We start from the raw sequence: 19,531 nt of genomic DNA on the forward strand, positions 1-19,531 counted from the left end.
CCCAAGATTCTGCCCTCAATGGTTTGAATAGGGAAACTCTAGATGTTCCCATAGGATATAGCCATTCATGCAAGATACATTCATATATACATTTATGCACGAAGACCAAAGACTCTCAGTGATCAAAGGAGGTTCTCCATTTCCTTCCAGTGTGCCAATTCAACTCAAATAGTGGCTCAAACAGTCTATCTTAATTTTACATTGCGGTATATATTATTTCTTACAATTCTATAAACTGACTCAAAACACGTCATATAACTACTAGACAAGAAACGTTACGCGGCGCACGCGTAGGCTAAGCAGCTCTATTTCCACGAAGCTCCACAAGCCTCATCCACTCCGTGTTTTCCATCAGTCTCATCCGAGGCGCTATCCAGCATTATGTGGACAAAACGATTTAACAGGGCGCATCAACTGCTGAAAACAGTGTAGATGGAACGAGATGCGGACAGCTCCTGGATCATCGTTGCGCGGAAGGGCTATCACATAACGGCGGGATATAAAATAGAGCTTATTATAAGCACTGCGCTTGATGTGGAGGAATCCGGCTGGAGATGATGTTGCGTCTGCGGGGTCTCGTAGCTGAAGTGAAGGGATCTTACGTCTGTTTATCCAGGGCAAGCACACAGGTTAAGCCTGACCTCTCGACACATCTTTTGACATTATTCCCAGCAAAGAACAGCTGTGTTTGTCATTGAAGACTTCGTGAATCTGACAGATGTCTTGAGTGACTGCAGTTTAGGACCTTTGCTGTGACTCTTTTAAGTATGTAAATATTTCCCACGTGGATTTTATTCTTAAAAACGCGTGAATACGGATGAAAGCGCACAGGCGGACTCCACTATGTTCAAGTGCAGGATGCATTTTACTAATCCGAAATGGTAAGTTATAGCTAATTGTACATTTCTTAAATTAACTATAAGCATCACAAGAACACATTTTACACAAGACACATTTGCTCTTGGTCAGATAAAGCAGTTGGGTAGCTATGACGGAGATTCATATAGTCTGATTTACAGAAGCCTGTTGTGTCTAAAAACGTAGTGAGCTGCCTATCTAGAACATATTTGGGGTGTTACGAAAAGAGGGCATACATGCATTTAAACAGAGGAAATTATTGTTAAATAATGTTAAGAAATAAAATATGAAATTATGAATAGGCTACAGAAACATAAAATTAAGTAGCTAGAGAATTGTGAGTCTAAAAGATTAGTTTAATGTACGTTGAGCCGGTCAATCATTAGGCTATCACTCTGAAATGGATTTTGTGGCAATGATCAGCGAACTGTACATTATCACGCTTGTACAGTGTAATAAACAGGCTTAACTGTTATGGACAATGGAAATATTGACTTGGTTTAAATTATTTTATGACACGTTGTATAGTCCCTTTTATTGTGTAGAAAGCTATCAATTAAGCAAGAAACGGGAATAATGTGCTATTAAAATATTATTGTATATTATTATTATTAATATTAATAGGCTATCTGTTATATAAAAAAGTAGGCATTCCAAACTTCCTCCCTCTTATCGATCTACCTTACCAGTTCGTAGTTCTGGAGACCATGAGTCCATCATGTATCAAAAGTGTTATGCTCCCTATAAAATTATACTGAAGTCCTTTGAGGCCATATTAACATAACCGTTTCAAGTCGAAAGATGAAGTCAATTAAAGGTGCTGCATGTAGGGTTTTCACTTTACTAAAGCATAAAAATATTCCAGTGGTCTGTACCAATACCATCAAAATTGTACAGTTTTCAGTATCAATATCGGTACCACAACAAATTTAAAATTTTTAAAAATTATTTGAAATAATTTTTTTAACTATTTTTTTAATTCAATTAATTTAATGAGTTTATTATTTATGATGACAATCATAAGTAAATAATACATATAAACATTTAAAGGTGACATACTGTAACATTGTTTATATAAAAGAAACCCTTTAGGCACACCTAATAAGAATTATTATTAGTAGTAGAATTATTATTACATAGAGACTTAGATAAATAAACTAGCCTACAACAGTAGCCTAATATTTCTGTCAATTTATTCAAGTTAAACCAAAATTTTATTTTGACAGGTTGCAGTGAAGACCTTTGAGTTTCTGTGTGTTCATGATGATATGACAGTTTTCTCAAATTAAACAGTAAATGGCTTTTTTATATTATGTGTTCATGTCCTCATATAGTGACATGGCAGAGGCTAAAAAAAACAGCAAGTGAGCTTGCTTTTCTTAAATATTATTCTTACTATTTTTAAAATATATACATGTATGCGTGTACATTCAAATATACATTATACACAGCACACACAAACTTTTATTTTGGATGTGATTAATCACAATTAATCATTTAACATCCCTAGACTGATCGCAGCTGCGGGTACCGAATATACTCGGTACTACAGAAACGCTGGTATCACATTTTTTAAATTTCAGTACCGACTTGTGTCAGTGCACGGCAGTGACGGTACTTGTGACATCCCCAGTCTGTATGATACCACAAGCTGCCAGTTTACCCAATAGCATTTCAACACCACAGGTTACCAGTTACCAGAAAACACAGTGTATTGCAGCAGCCATAAGCCAGCAAGCAAACTGGGTCAGAGATTGCTGATTCTACCCGACCTAAAAAGCCTCGACATCCATTTAAAAATCTCTATGAACGAGAACATATCAACTTATCAACTTACAGTGTGGCTTTCATGTCATTGTTGCGTGTCTTTAAGCTGGCAACCTGCGTGAGCGTCGAGTCTGAGGAGGAGGGGACAGGGGCGGGGAAACAATGATCTCTAATATTTTGAATTTGGACTGCATTATCTATTTCGACCACTAGCTGTCATTACTACATACCGCACCTTTAATTATTTTAACTGCCGTTCATGACCACAGAGAAACGGCGGAGTAATATGACTCACATAAAAGTAGCCCCGGCATATATAATATGATTTACTTTGTGTAACACTATTTTTACTGACGCTTAACGTCGTGCCTAACAACACCTTTGACCCGTGACTTATTTACGATACAGCACAGCATTTCTTACCTTATAGCTTTTATAAAATGGTTACCACAAAATACAAATATTAAAGCCAAAACATTTTGAGAAACTTGAGAACAAGTAACAACTAACAAATTATTTGACTAGCGCTGTCAGTGTCAGGGCATGGGAAAACCCTTTAACTGTTAAAAGAAAAAGATATTGCAGCGGACATTCAAACTGATTTTTTATGAACAAAGCACTGACCTGAGGGAAAATGATGCAGGTAATACTAGGGATGTAACCAACACAGGCTGAAATGGCCAAATTGTCCCCCTTAATGTTTGATATTTCTTAAAGGTCCCGTTCTTCGCGATTCCATCTTTCAAACTTTAGTTAGTGTGTAATGTTGCTGTTAGAGCATAAATAATACCTGTAAAATTATAAAGCTCAAAGTTCAATGCCAAGCGAGATATTTTATTTAACAGAAGTTCCCTTTCAAAGCCAACAGCGAACAGCCGGTTTGGACTACAGCAGGAAGTGCAGGGATGTAATGACATCACTAGAACCGTTTGTTGACTAACCCTCCGCCCACAAGAACACGCAAAAAAGGTTTGTGGTCTTGCTGCTCTCCCACGTGGAGAAGAGCGCGCATTCAGCGCTTTCATCTCCCTATTACGCTAAGAGGCGGGACCTTTCTGGGCAAAGTGCGCTAAGCTGCTGTCCAATCACAACACGGGAAGCGCTGGCCCAATCAGAATTCTTTACGTATTTCTGAAGGAGGGACTTCATAGAACAAGGAAATCATCAGGCCGTTTTTAGGACAGAGGAAACAGCGCTGTACAGATAAGTAAATTGTGTGAAAAATACTGTTTTTTTACACGCGAAACATGAACTCATGTTATATTGCACACTGTAAACATAATCAAAGCTTCGAAAACACGCGAAGAACGGGACCTTTAAGGTAAAATGTAGCTCTTTACATTTTTTATTATATTTTGATCTGCCTCAGCGGTCTAACAATCAAATGACCAATCGGATCAAAGAAGGCAGGGCTTAACATTCACTGAAGATAAGTGTAAATTTCAACGCAAGTTACGCAACGCTTTTAGATTTTACAGCAAAAGAGTGTGTGTTGTCAGATATAAGCTAAACAGTTAATATTTGACAACTGTTTTACAATGGATATGTTTAACTACGTGTGCATATTTGAAATATTATTTGCAGAGTTTAAATGTATTAGTTTACAACTTTAGGCTATAAATTAGACCTATCTGTTCTTATTTTTCTTTATTCCCTTAAATCTAAATAAAAAGACCCCTCCCCCCCATCGCAAAAAACAATCTTTGGTCCCCTCGAAAGTTCCAGACATGGTTACGGCCTTGGGTAATACATTCGTTCTCTCTCACACAATACTCTTCTACATAACATAGCTACTGCGTCTATCAATAAACATATCAGAAAAGATCAGTTCAGTGAACATCACAAGTTAATTTTGTGTATGAAATGTCTTTCAAGATGCGATTCGCTGGATTCCGAACACCAAAATCTTTCATGGCCTTTGTGATGAGAAGATGGAAAATCTTACTGGTGCTGAATGTGTTTACGGTGGCTGGCTTCATCACTTTTTGGGGCAAATGCAATTTACGCACAACCAAAGCTGTAGGTCAACAGGCGGCTGCCGATGCGAGAGGACAGACGCATCTGAATGGATCTGCTCAGGAGATAAGCATCAGTCATGATGTGCTCTTGAAAAGACTGGGATCACTGGAAGATGTGGTGTACAGACAACTGAATGGTATCTCCTTTATCACTAACAGCTCCACAAAGTAGCTACATACTGTAATAATACGTAAAGCCTGACCATAGTATTATTCACTAAAATGCCTTTTTACAGGACAAGAAACCATTTGAATAATTGAGTCATTTATGTTGAATAGGTCTGTCCAATTCTCTTGGACTCATCGAAGGTTTTGGAGGCCGAGGTAGAGGAGGTATACCGGCCACACTTACAACGGGAGAAGAAAAGGAAGCCAAATACCTGAGGGAGAAATATGGCTACAATGCATTTCTGAGTGACAAAATCTCTCTGGATAGATCTATTCCAGATTATCGGCCCAGCAAGTTAGTACCAGTGACCTTATTTTATCATTTTTTACAGTTACTTTTGATGTAATATGGAATGAGTTAACTATGTTGCATACTTTTTTCATATTTGTCTTTAACAAAAAAAAATCATTGTTATACTTTATCTAGATAGAATGTCAAGAAACATTTGCATATGACATTTTCCATATACCAAGACTGGAGAAGAAAGTAACATTTACGGTTTTGAAGTTAATAAGCTTCATATTGAGCCTCACTAGGATATATAATTATTAAGGTGAAAATACAAATAAGCAAAGCAAGCTTTCCTTCTTCTAGGAAATGAAAGGGTTAAAGGTGTGTACCAAAGCTTCAATGATGTGATTTATGATGTGATGTCCATGTTTGTGTTTTTATAGATGCAAAAAGGCATTTTATTCCCATGACCTGCCACAGATTTCCATCATCTTCATCTTTGTAAATGAGGCATTGTCCGTCATTCTGCGTTCGGTCCATTCAGCTGTCAACCACACACCGGCTCATCTTCTAAAAGAGATCATTTTGGTGGACGACAACAGTGATGACGGTGAGAAATAAGATAATGTTGGCTTTAATCAGCAGGGTACAAAAACATATTTGGTGGTTATTCACATGGTTTTCTCTGGTGAACCATAAAATGGTTTGAAAAAATCAAGTCCTGCTGGAAGGTTTGTATTTACCAATAGTAAAGTCGTAATTACAATGTCAATTGTCTTCAAATCACCTTGATTTTGACAAGATGTACCTTTTCTTTAAAAAAACACAAGGTTTTTTAATCTCTATACTTCAACAAGGATGAATAATGAATGTGCATCAAGTGTGTTTTTTTAATTCTATTTCGAACGATGTAAACCTAATTGTTATAAATTCTATCATAATTGTACAATACTATCTAATAGTAATTTTAATACCAATTTACTGTCAACTACAGATGCTGTAAACCAGGGCCGTTATCACCAGAGACATTGAGGGGGACGAATCCCCCTAAATAATTATAATGGCCAAATTGTGCCCCCCGATATTTGATATTCTTGATGCTGCTCTGCTGTACTTCATTACACACCGCTATGTTTGTTGCTTGGATGACGAAAGTAAAATGTTAAATTTTTTAGGTTTGGTCTGCCTCAGCAATCTAACTGTCACTGTCAGAATGAGTGAGATGGCCAATAAAATCAAAGAAGGCGGGGCTTACTGTCCAACGTGACACTTCAGTTATGGCAGTGAAAGAGTGCGACATAAGATGTATTTCCTGCAGTTTTAGCGATCAACAGTAATATCAAGTGATGCAAATTGACATTTTTTATGAAATGTCTGAAAATTTCTGAAATTTTATGAAAAAACTGATTTTGGTGTGACAAAACGTTTTGCAATTTTACATATTAGGCAGAAGAAAATAAGAGTGAATGTACAATTGTAAAATAGGGCTGTCACTTTTTATTCGATATTGGAATATGCATTCGAACATGATGTGAAATATCCGTACTCTAACTATAAATAAACTATCCGGTTTTTAAAGTGCCATGTAGCGCAATTTTTTACAGTGTGGTGCGTTTACATGGAGCACTGTAATCGTTTAAAAGTCCAATCTGAATGAAAATGCTCCATATAAACACCTCAGTCGTAATAAAAATGCCCAAACTGAATGAAATTGTAATCGTTTTGAGATGGATGGGATGGGGGGGCGTAGATATTCGAATATATTTGAATACATTGATTGATATTTGATATCCGTTCGAATTAGATTCTTTTTAAAAATGACAGTAATGTAAAAAAATAAAATACAAAATACTACAATAGAACTGACACTTTTACTGTTCTAATATTTTTCTATATTTCCTTAAATCCCATTTCATTCTTTAATAATTTAATTCCTTTAAATAAACCAATAAGACCAAACACCCTCCACCCCCACAGACACAAAAAAAACTTTGGTCCCCTAATGTCTAAGACTTGGTTATGGCCTTGCTGTAAACATTGTTTTCCACTTATAATTACGACATTGTAGTGGCATTCATGTGCATGAATAAATACAATCTTTCCAACAGGAATTGATCGTATATGTCTGGGTTCTTTTGCCTTGGACCAGTAAGAAACCACCAAATACTCAACTCCAGCCTCCTAGCAACTATAGTGATGAACTAAAAACCCATCTTAGAAACCACATAGCAAATAGAAAACGCATAAATATAGTTTCTTAAACAATTCTCACAGGGTTTAATCCATTGTGCTGTATTGTCAACACTGATAAACCGGAGTATTTTGCCAAGCACCCTTTGCTCACGTTGCACATGGCTATGCTTGTCTATTGTAGCAAAGTGTGTGCTCAGGCCTTCCCAGAGAGACAGTTCAATTTCCATCACATTGTTGGCATGAGCCGGTGGCGGAGGGCCAACCGTCCATCAGCGCAGGGGGAAAAGCCTGTATTTGCTGAAATGAGGGGGCAGGCGAGCAGCACACCCATTTCTGTCCTCATAATGTCAGTGATTCACGGTTTGTCACTCGGAATGCAGATGACAGTGTTTAACGTGGGGAAAGGGAGCACTTTCTATGAACGTGTTTTCCAGGGGGATGGTGTGGATCCCGGTAGCACACATCAAAGGCATGGAAGAGTTTTGGCGTAGGAGACACATTCCCTCTGGTGCAGTTTAAACAGAGCGACGAGTACTCACGCACCATGTAACGAGATTTCTCCCTCTTTACCATTTATGTGTGTGTGTTTATGCATGACAGTGCAACTGAAAGAGCCACTGGAGGAGTATGTCAACAAGCGCTACCCGGGTCTTATCAAAATAGTGCGCAATCAGAAGAGAGAAGGCCTCATCCGTGCTCGCATCGAGGGCTGGAAAGTGGCCACTGGGGAGGTGACTGGCTTCTTTGATGCCCATGTTGAGTTTACGCCAGCATGGTGAGAATATAGCACTCGCTACACGATGCTCTTGGTTTTATAGATGGTCTCACTCTTACCTTGACTCCGCAGGCCTTGTTTACAGTTGGTATTAACATCCGTCTTGGGTGATCTAAACAGAAGCTTTCAGCCGAGACAGATGACAGCTGTTTAAAACCAATAGTAACATGCATCTCAAATATGTCTCTTGGTACTTCTCGTGATTGGATTTCAAGTGGAGGGTAAACGCATAGCCAAAAAATCAGGGTTTCTCTTAAAGCCACAGTTTGTTTAAATGCTAGAGGTCACTTATTCAAAATAAAGGTGATTGATGCAGTGAGTGGGCATGGAATCATGGGAGTTGTAGTCTTGACTCTGCACCTCCACAGCTGATGAAAAGTAATCTGACGGAGTGAAATCATGTTCATGAACAGTGATGCCAGTAACTTAGTTACTTAGTAACACGTTATTATTATCTGACTACTTTTTTTCCAGTAATGAGTAATCTAACACATTACTATTTCCAAACCAGTAATCAGATTAAAGTAACTTATCTTAGTCACTGTGAGTTACTATTTTAGTCATTTTCCTTAGTAAAAAAATTAAAAATATATTTTTGCTTTCTTCTTGCATTTCGGGGAGAGTATTTTTTTAGGAAATATTATTTAATTATTTGAACTTAAAATGTCAGGAGATACATTGTTGACATTACTGTTAAAAATGCACTTCCAAAAAAGTGAGTGTTGTCATTTCTATGTTGAGGCGATGGGGGTGTTGTCGGCAACTGCTGGATATAACTAATAAAGTAACTTGTAATCTTACTTAGTTACTTTTACAATCTAGTTATCTTTAAAGTAACTAAGTTACTTTTTAAAGGAGTAATCAGATTACTTTTTCAAAGTAACTATGGCAACACTGTTCATGAATGAGTGAATGTATTAAAGTTTTATTAACGTTACGGAGGTATGAAGCAGGACGCTGTGAGAGCCCTTGAGAGCGAATGATTATGAGAGAGACCTGCACGAAACACCGGTCTCTGAGCTTTTATGCTTTTTATTACGCTCTTCGCAGTGCCGCTTGACATGGTTAAAACAATTATACATTTGAGTGTGTTTAATACTATAATTTTACCCTGCGGGCTCACTCTGTGGCTGGTATGAGAGACTTGTTGCAATAATCTAGATCTATATTGAAATATAATTTCCCAAACAGGATGACGAAATGAAACGCAATTAATTTTATTGTTTTTTCTGAGGCATGGTAAAAACATTACTCGCGGTGAATCAAGAAAACAAGTGATTCAAACCATAAGACTAACCGTGTTGCGCTGTATAACAATGATTTGTTTTCTGTTGATAAATTAATATTCAAACAGTTGCTCACCTGTCTAATAAAATACATCTAATATTTTATTAGCGTCTTTAATGTTTCCGTAAAATCAAGGGTAGCACAGATGTGACTTAATTGACTTGCGGCGCAAGGACATGGTTAAAATAGCTGATTTCTCGGATTTAAACATTGTTGGAAACGTTTGAGATAATTTATTATACAATTTTAGACAGTTTAACAAAATCCAACACAATTATTTTCTTTCAAAGCCTCATGTAACCCCTCCAGTCCTAGTGGGACACGAAACCACACAGGGGCAAGCTAATAAGGACACTAAAGACCGCAGTCTCTAGTGTCAGTCGTTAGCAATTAAACCAACTTAAAATGGTTTGCTGGCTTTAACTGGATTAAACTGGTTATAGCTAGTTTAAGATGGTCTCACATCCTGGCCAAGCTGGTCTTCAGAAGTTCTAGCTGGACTCCCAGCCTTGCAAACCTGGTGTATAACTGGTTTAGGACCATCTAAAAGAGTTCCAGTACAGTTTAAAACCAGCCTGAGAACAACCAAGACCAGCATCTTAAGACCATACCACCTTGAGCTGATTTAAAAAAATATATATATATATATATATATAAATCATGCTTTTTTGACAACTTAAAATGGGTTTTCTGTAATCAGATCATTTAGTGCCATGGCCCCGTTCACACTTGTATTAAGTGCTGTGAGCTCTAGTTCAGAATTAAACAGATTTTAATACTATGTGTAAACAGGGTTCATGTGCCCTCATCTAATTGCTGAAGTGAGGTGAGAAACACACACACACACACACACACACACACACACACACACACACACACACACACACACACACACACACACACACACACACACACACACACACACACACACACACACACACACACACACACACACACACACACACACACACACACACACACACACACACACACACAAGCCAGGATTAGATTTAGCTCCACAGCACAGCTGAAGAAGTGTTATTAGCACTGTGCTATACAGCTTTGCTTTAATGATCTACCCTCTACATCCCCTTGTCAGGGCTGAACCAGTTCTGTCTAGAATCAAGGAGAACCACAAGAGGATCATCCTGCCATCCATAGATAACATTAAAGACGAGACGTTTGAGCTGGAACGTTATGAGAACTCCGGCCACGGCTATAACTGGGAGCTCTGGTGTATGTACATTAGCCCACCCAAACAGTGGTGGGATGAAGGGGACACTTCTGCACCGATCAGGTATGACTTTTCACAATCTGAACACAATCCTGGGTTTTTAATGAGGTAAGCATTGTTTAGATTGTGACTAATTTGCTGTTGCATAACAACTGAGCATGATATTCCAGCACAGTATTTCATCCACAGTTCAAAGCAGAGATAAAATAAACTAATTCACATATCCCATATAAACCAAAAATCTGTTTTAAATTAAGCAAAAATGAAAAAAAATAAAAATAATAATAATGTTAAAAATATAGCTTCAACATAAAAAAAACATAAAAATAAAATACATTTTATTTTACACTCATGCTTTCAATTTCATAATATTTTAAATTATTTATAATTATTTTCTTCATTAACCCTAACCCTTTTTTCGTTGACCATTTTCATTTTAGCATTCCTCTACCACCCCATCTCCTCACTTGATTCTAACAAACTCTTATTAGATGTTAACACAAGCTATTATAAACTTCAGTCTAGTTCTGGAGTATCTCTATCACGGGGGTACTCTGGGTTCAGGCCAAATTCCGAGCCCGGAGCCCTCCCCCGGACAGCACGCCAAATATGAATAATCAAATAATGTTTACTCTATTTAATTTGATGTAAGTGTGAACTCATGAATTCAGTAAATCAGAGAAAGGGCATAATTGAAACAAAATGAAAAATCTGTATTTTTAGGACACCCGCAATGATAGGCTGCTCTTTTGTGGTAAACCGGGAATACTTTGGGGAGTTGGGCCTACTGGATGCTGGGATGGACGTGTATGGAGGCGAAAATATAGAGCTGGGAATCAGGGTTAGTATGCCACCCACATCCCTCCGCTAAAGTAGAGCATTCATAACTTAGCCTCCCTACGCTCAGTCCACAGAACCTTCATTTAAAATGTATTTTAGCTTTTTTTGCTTTTAAAATTATGCCAGAACTGAAATTTTATAGGTGTGTGTATATTTTCAAATCCCAGGTTTGGCTGTGTGGGGGCAGCATGGAAGTTCTGCCCTGTTCCAGAGTGGCCCATATTGCAAGAACAAAAAAGCCCTACCACAGTAACATTGCCTTTCACACTAGACGCAATGCTCTCCGAGTGGCAGAAGTATGGATGGACCAATACAAATCTAATGTCTATTTGGCATGGAACCTCCCAATGAAGGTAAACACTTAATATATTTTCAGTATTATAATAGGTTATCAGTATTCTGTACAAAAAGGCTTTTACGTTTTTATCTCTACAGAACCATGGCATTGACTTTGGAGACGTATCCCAGAGACTAGCGCTCAGGAAAAGACTTCAGTGCAAAAGCTTTGAGTGGTACCTCGACAATATTTATCCAGAGATGAGGAGATACAACAACACTCTCTTTTATGGAGAAGTAAGTGTCCCATAAAATATTTCCTCAAGCAGATTTCGCCACAGTTCAGTTTGGTGTTGGTTGATTCACCGCGTTGACCAACTGAAAGCTGCTTAGCTTGAAAGTGACTTCTGTGTAAAATGTGCTTTTTAAACATCGATACACTATAGGCAATACAAAATGTTCAGCGCTCCTCTTGTCCATCTCTCACTCATAGCAGACGAACGGTAGAGGGGAGCGGTTACGCATTTTAAACCGCAAGCCGTCAAACTGACATCTGAGAAGGAACACCGTTTCCAGACCGGAAGTGACTTTTCAGATTTTGATTAAAGATTACTACGGCAAACAAATTTTTTCTGTGTATTAACTTGCACGGATTAACTGTTCACCATAAGACCTGTAATATTTGCTAACCAAGTAAATAAGATCGATTTTGATTTCATGCAGACTTTAACACTGGGTCACAGTTGGCACTTGAAAGCTTTATTGGAAGAACATTCTTAGCTTACTTATTGTTGAATGTTATTTCACCCAAAAATCCTTTACTCACCCTCATGTTCCTTTAAACCTGTATGACTTTCTTCAATGAAACAAAAACTGATTTTGAAGAATATCCTCAGCACACTTTTTCATACATGAAAGTGAATGGGGACTGGGGCTTTCAAGCTAAAAAAAAAGTGACAAATCACTTTAAAATTGTGCTATTGTACTGTATTCCAAGTCCTAGTCCAAATGGTTGCATAGTGTCAGGAGCAAACAAAATTAAAAACATTATTTGGCCAATCATCTTATTATCAAAAATATTTTTAACTCAAGAGATGTCGACACATTGTGACACCAAACTGCAAATATTGACTTGAATTTCAGTCTGTTCTTACCGCAAAGCTATTGTATGGCATCAGAAGCTTTGGAATATAGTGTTTAAGTGGTGCTTTATGTTGCCTTTTTTGTTATTTTTGGAGTTTGACCCCACCAGACATTCACCATTCACATCCATTGTATAAAAATAAAAAAAACATTGTGAACATTCTTTAAAATATCTCTGTTTGTGTTTCAAGGAAGAAATAAAGTGATATGGTATCAGGGTGAGTAAGGGTGTATTCACACCTGTAGTTTGGTTCCTCCGTCAAACACACAAACAAAGATCCACCACAAGGAGACGCAGTTCTGATGCCTGTACCGAACTGTGATGGGCAACATTGCGACTATGACGAGAAAAAAACTGTTAACTTGAGCATTCGGCCCTTTTTAGGGTCCCATCTTGTGACAACATGTCCCTTTTTTTGGTTCATTTACATGTCTTTGGTTCATGTTGGTTCATATTTAATTCAAACCATACCAGGGTTTGTTTGGAAGCGGGCCGAGACATCTTTTCAGGAGTCTCTGTCCGCTTGTTTGGTGTGCGCCATGGTTCGAATTGCAGCATTTACATTTATCCAATTGAACCGCACTTAAAGAGTAATCGCACCAGAGTATGTTTTAAGCGAACCAAAAATGGCAAGTGTGAACACACCCTAAAAGACTTTTGTGTAAACTATCATAGTTAACAAACAAAAAGCGGGCCAAACTATCAACTGCTTCATCTTTTTACTGTGTTCTAGATTCGCAATACCAATGTGACCCATCTGTGTGTGGACCAGGGCATAAAGGAAAACCACACGGCAACTCTGCATCCCTGCCATGGCTGGGGCCCTCAGGTAGAGCCGCACTCCTCACAGCTATACATCTCCACAGACCTGACCTCCACTAAACCCCTACTCATTCGCAACACAGGAAATAGGTTACGTCTAGAGGGAGTTTCTTCATGACACAGTTCTCTGCTTTCTGTTTATCAGTGGCAGCTAAGCAATGCGATGACGAGAAATAAGAATTCCACCTGGAAACCAGAACTTCCAGATCTAGTCATAAGCAGTTTTCTTATCGGCTTTGGAACCTGACCCAGCCAATAAAAAAAAATAATTGTCAATAATATGGAAAAAGCCATAACTGCCAAAATCTATCTGGCAAACATCATCAGTTTAGGGTGCCAAAATGCCCCTGAATGACTCAGTGACCTAGTAACCAAATCGCTGAATTAAATAAATTCACATTACCCCCTTTGTGGTCTCTTTTGTAGTTGGGTCGCTACACTAAGGAGGGTTATCTTTTCCTGGGTCCCCTGGGAAGCACTGGCGAAGATACTCGGTGTGTGGTCGATGATAAAATCAGCAACTACCCACAGCTCCTGAACTGCGAGAAAGTCTCTAGCGTACAGCAGAAAACTTGGCGCTTTGCACAGGTGAAAGGGTCATGTTTTATATAGAGCACTTGGTAAAAAATGCCTTTTGCCTTTGGTCAGTAAAATGATTCTCTTTATTTTTGTTCCCTGAAGAATGAATCAATCATCAACCAAGCTACAGGGCGCTGTCTCGAGATTGTTCCAGCTAACGTATACTTCGGCTACGCTCTGATCCTGCGTTCCTGCACTGGCCAGAAGTGGAACATCAAGAATTTGATGAAACAGGACTAAGGGCAGTGAGCCCATGCCCTTAGAAAGTTGTGAATCTCAATGGCCCTCATCAAGTGCTTGGGAACTCAAGCCGAAGGGGTGCAGATCTTGTACGTGTTTTAGTTTTTTAGTCTTACCACATTCCACGTTACAAAAAGATTAAAAGATACTTGAAGCACCGTTCAGGTTCCTCGGATTTGCTCCTTCTGGAGAAACTCTAGACATCCTTTCAAAAAGGACAGTTCTCTAAAGGGAACATTGGATTCCATAAGTTCTTGCAAGAACTCTAAAGAACATCAACAGTTCCTAAAGTAACCTCAATGCAGTTAAATGATTTTGAGGCACTTGATGTTGAAGTTCCTTAAGTTTGCAATAGGATACTTGAGGTTCAACCAAGTGACTCAAATTGTGAGTGCTGAAACCAAATTGAAGATTGAACGTTGCAAATGATTGACTGCTGTATTGCAAGTACTCTATACAACATTATATGCATCATTTAAGTCTACTCTTAAATTAAATACATGAACATTTAGTTTGCATTCTGGAAAACAAGTTCAAGATACCTTTATTTAGACTTCATTTTTAGTATTATTGAGTCGTACTGTCTATTTCTTCTTCCATTCTCTTGTTTTTAGGTTCCCACTGTCAGCAGTTATAAATCCCAGTCCATTTTCTGTTTTAATAAGCTGTCTGCCCTGGAAATATGTTATTTATTGCATATTTTTTATACAGTAGCCCTTCATGAGAATGGCATTATGTGCACAGTTTAACAGTAACTATGGTAACTGAGCTCTATCTTCTACTGAATGGATCCTGTAGTAGTCATACTGTTATTTTGAACCTCACTCTAAAGCAACAAGGCCAGTATGTAGGCGAAGGGAATATGGGAAAATGATCGTCAGGAATTGTCGTCACGTGAAATGAGTCATAAACTGTACATGTAACTACAGTTTCTTCAGATGTTGTTGCACTCATACGTCTTCCATTTTGAATAGGACTGATTTGAATAAAATGGTGAACTGCAGAGTTGTAGAGCTCAATGTCTAAAAGCGAAGTTTAATGCCCTATATAAGTACCACACTGGCTACTTTACCTGAAGAACTGTTGGCAGCAACGCAGCGGTATATCTAAAGATCAAAGTTTACCTCCAGAAAAACATTGTAGGGTGACATTTGAAGATTTGTAGCAAACACTACAATGCTCCGGTAACAGGAGGTTGTTCTGTTACTCTGGTCTGATGTGTCAAAAAGCACCAGCTGAGCTTCCTCACGCAACAATCCTTCCTTCAGCAAATGTAAGGCTGTTCTAACTTAAAAGAACATCAACTGTGCATACTAATCGACCCTCTGAGCGCCTCCCACCACTGAGCCAAACCTCTCCTGCTGTGATGCTTCAGGCTTTCTGTGACTGACAACTCCCAGTCATGTGAGCTGCGCCACATGTTTGAGGGCTGATAAATATTCAACCACTGTTTATTATGCATTTACAACTCGAATTAGGGAAAATATTCTTTTTCATCTTTCCACATTAAACAACTCTGGCAGCTGTATAGACAGCTCTGCTGTATATCGGTTCATGGATTTCTTTGTTGTAGAGGCTTGTTTCTTTTTATGGTAAGCTGTGAAGCAATGAGTAATTGTAACGCTTCACAGCTCTCAAATACACATAATGACTTTGGAGTTCATAGCACAAGAGTAAATAATTATAAAAAGATGATACGCCTCCATAGTTCATCACGGTTGATCGTCATTCATTACTGGCTCATTAACTTAGTGATTCACTCTCAGAGCAGAGCGAAATGGCTTATGTTTGTGAGTAAGTGTGCTATGGCTTCATAGTTTGGCAAAAAAACAAACAAAAACAATTCATCATCATTTGTCATTGTGTCTGTATCTCAGTGAAAGTATATTCCGTGATCAAATTTGATTTGACGATCGTGTTCCAAGGGGCGGTTGCACACCTAATGACAAGGTATCACTGATGGTATCTGATCAGGTATAACTGATTTCCATATTTTGTCTATAAAGACTCTGAGATTTGTGGCTTATAATTTCAGGTATTTCACAACAACTTTGAGTTTTTAATCATCGTTACACTACTTCACACTAGTGAAATAATGCTAAAGTGTATTGTGAGCTGGTACCTCCAGTAAGCGGAAGCACAACAGTAGGCCTACAAATAATAAAATGTAGGTCACATTTTATTATTATTATGTAAAACTATGAATGTTAAACTAAATGCAACCCTCTACAATGAAAGTAATCATTCGCATATGTGACTCTTCTAGGCGACTAAATAATATCACTAGCCACATTAGATTTTACTCACCTATGTGTGTGTGTGTGTGTGTGTGTGTGTGTGTGTGTGTGTGTGTGTGTGTGTGTGTGTGACTGTTTATGTGATTTATGAGGACACAAATTTGTATAACTAGCCTACATGGGTATTACAGCATAAACATGGTTTATGAGGAAATTTTAAATGTCCTCATATTTCAAATTGCTTTAAAAACACACTAAACAATGTTTTTTTTTTTTTTTAAATGTTAAATATGCAGAATATTTCCTGTGATAGTTAGGTTTAGGGGCAGGGGAAATGTAGGGGGATAGAATACGGCCTGTACAGTATAGAATCCATTACACCTATGGAGTCCCTGTAACCACATGACATATACCAACGTGTGTGTGTGTGTGTGTGTGTGTGTGTGTGTGTGTAAGGCTAATAAGTAAGTTTAGCATATAGGCTACTATTTCAATTTAGCTCAATGAAAGCGAAGTATACCTTTCAGACGTACCGTGAACTCTAGTGAGAAGATACACAACTCACTGCCCAACATGACATCGCTGTTTCTCCCAAGTTGTGCCGCACAAGTCCTGAAAAGTGAGGTCAAAAACGTTTAAATCCATCTCTCTTTGAATTTGCAGTTACTGGCGGAATTGCTTTACTTGTGCCTCGGCACGGCGGCACAGCGCGGAGGAATTTAGCAATACGAGAAAGGCACAACAAAGAAAACACTGTAACTGTATAAAATAAGCGACCAGGTGTGCTACTGTTACATAGCCTAATGAACTATTGAATGTCTTACCTGTCCAGGTGAAAAAAACCTTCAAAACATGGAGTTCATCACGCCACCTTTAAAGCCCTTTTATCCTTGTTTTCGCATTGGCCGGTTGAAGTCTCTTTTTTTCTGTAGCCACTCTTAAGTCCGAAGACTTTTTATAACGGGCGAATCTCTTATTCGTCGTTTACTTATATCAAGTGAAGTAAGAACAGATCTCCACCTCCAACATCCTCACACACAACATAGCCTACTAACCGGGACACCTTCTTTATGTGTAGCCTACCTCTGTAGATGTGAGTCATGTAACGCAATGACACCAAGCTATGCTTGAATTTACCGCGGAAATCCACCAGTAGCCTACCACTGGAATTAAAAACATTATTACAAGCTTATTGTTGTGAATCGAATCGAATCGAGCTCGGGTAAGCAGATAGTTTTGAACACTGGCTGGTTATGTACTTCTGCCATGGCTTCCTTTGAAACCATTTTCATTGGTGGAGCAAAAACCAACAATTGTAAAGTAATTGGCAATATTGGGTATTAAAAAATAAGGTAATCAGTATTAACTAACAATATTGATTTTGCTAAAATGCTTAAGAGTCAATGATTGGATCATTATTGCAGTGATTATTATGTTTCTAGCACATTATATGTTTGGCATCAGTTCTTCTAACCCTAATTGATGGATAGGGCAACCTGATCTCACAGAAATTCATATGTATTTAATGAGATGGCTAATTTGTATGAATTCATACAACCTCACTTGTACGAATTCATAAGATTTTCATACGAATGACCTACCCTGCCCCTAAACCTAAACCGAGTGAGGTCGTACAAATTGGTACGATTTAGCCACCTCATGAAATACATAAGAATTGGTCATTAGATAGCGTTGGAATGTGTAGCTTTTAAAGTAATTGGTAAAATTGAAGAATTGTAAGGTAATCAGTATTATCTAACCTGGAACAGTAGGCCTATTGATTTTGCTAAAATACTTATGTCTGTCTATTCAAATCATGCACTCATAATTAAGTGTACCATTTGTTTGATGCTACATGGTGAAATTAATACAGCCTGATCAATAGCACGTTAACAGTGCAATAACTTGTTTATTTTTTTAGGAAACGTTGTGAATCAGTGAAGATGCCACAAATATTACAAAAATGTTTTTTATTGCATAAACTCTATGCATTTGTCCTGTACATATTTGATTATGTATATTAAAATCTATGGGTTGCTTGCAACAAGCTAGTCTCAAACTACATAGCTAAATATTCTGCATGCAAAGTGTACAGATCTATCATTAAGTGAATATGGCTATATACATTTTTCTTTTTTTCTTTTTCTTTTTACAATTAAATGTGCCACATTATCACCCTTGTTTTCCAAACTCTAAAATACAACCCACTTTAAATACATAACTCATTTATATTTTCAGTCGAATTACTTGGGATATTTTGTTCACAACATTATTGTCCTCATTTATTAAAAAGGCCATTTCACAATATTTTCTTTAACCTAAATAAAATAATGATTAATATTAACAGTTTAGGTACAACATTCCTAAATTCCTAAAACCCCAACCCAGTCCGCCACCTCCAAAATATAATTAATGTATAATTTTTACATTCACCACATAATTGTGGAGATCAAAATAATCAAACACATAGTATATATTATTTTATCAACCCATCCAGATCTTTAGTTGAATGCTACACGCTAATGTTACATTCTGGATCAGACAAAGACAGTATGAGGACAAACACAATGAATTCATCAGTTCAAACATTAACCACCAGGTGTCGCCATTGTACCAAAATTCAATGTCCACTTGCATTTGAGTGAAGAAGAAAAAAGGGTTGGACTAACATTATACCTTTATAATTTCAGTGTATGCAGCTTTATTCTGTTCAGTACACCTGTGCAGACAAATATGGCTTTAGTCCGAACGGAGAGCTGGCAGACATGTATTGTTTTCAGCCGGGCCCTCAGATAGGGCCGACAAGATCTGTGTGGAATGTACTATTTTAAACCATCATGCACAAACAGAAAACACACACA

The 19,531-nt window shown here is 37.9% G+C and overlaps 1 protein-coding gene and 1 long non-coding RNA gene across 2 annotated transcripts in view; one reads left to right on the top strand and one right to left on the bottom strand.

Moving 5' to 3' along the window:
* Positions 1–19,299, bottom strand: part of LOC137084708 (uncharacterized) — a 34,405-nt gene extending 15,106 nt beyond the window's left edge. Inside the window, exons 1-2 of the long non-coding RNA XR_010906783.1 lie at positions 17,495–19,299; positions 17,191–17,282 (exon numbers count right to left, since the gene is read on the bottom strand). This is a non-coding gene — a long non-coding RNA (uncharacterized lncRNA). The remainder of the gene's footprint in view (positions 1–17,190; positions 17,283–17,494) is intronic.
* galnt17 (polypeptide N-acetylgalactosaminyltransferase 17) lies at positions 334–15,436 on the top strand. Its single transcript, XM_067451100.1, has 12 exons — positions 334–881; positions 4,501–4,780; positions 4,923–5,106; positions 5,487–5,653; positions 7,837–8,011; positions 10,398–10,595; positions 11,256–11,373; positions 11,540–11,725; positions 11,808–11,945; positions 13,526–13,621; positions 14,041–14,202; positions 14,296–15,436. Exons 1-12 carry the CDS (start codon positions 879–881, stop codon positions 14,431–14,433), a joined length of 1,845 nt encoding a protein of 614 aa, XP_067307201.1. The 5' UTR covers positions 334–878; the 3' UTR covers positions 14,434–15,436.
* Positions 19,300–19,531: the final 232 nt, after the last annotated feature.

Source organism: Pseudorasbora parva, chromosome 8, assembly GCF_024679245.1.
Source record: "Pseudorasbora parva isolate DD20220531a chromosome 8, ASM2467924v1, whole genome shotgun sequence".
Classification (NCBI taxonomy): domain Eukaryota; kingdom Metazoa; phylum Chordata; class Actinopteri; order Cypriniformes; family Gobionidae; genus Pseudorasbora; species Pseudorasbora parva.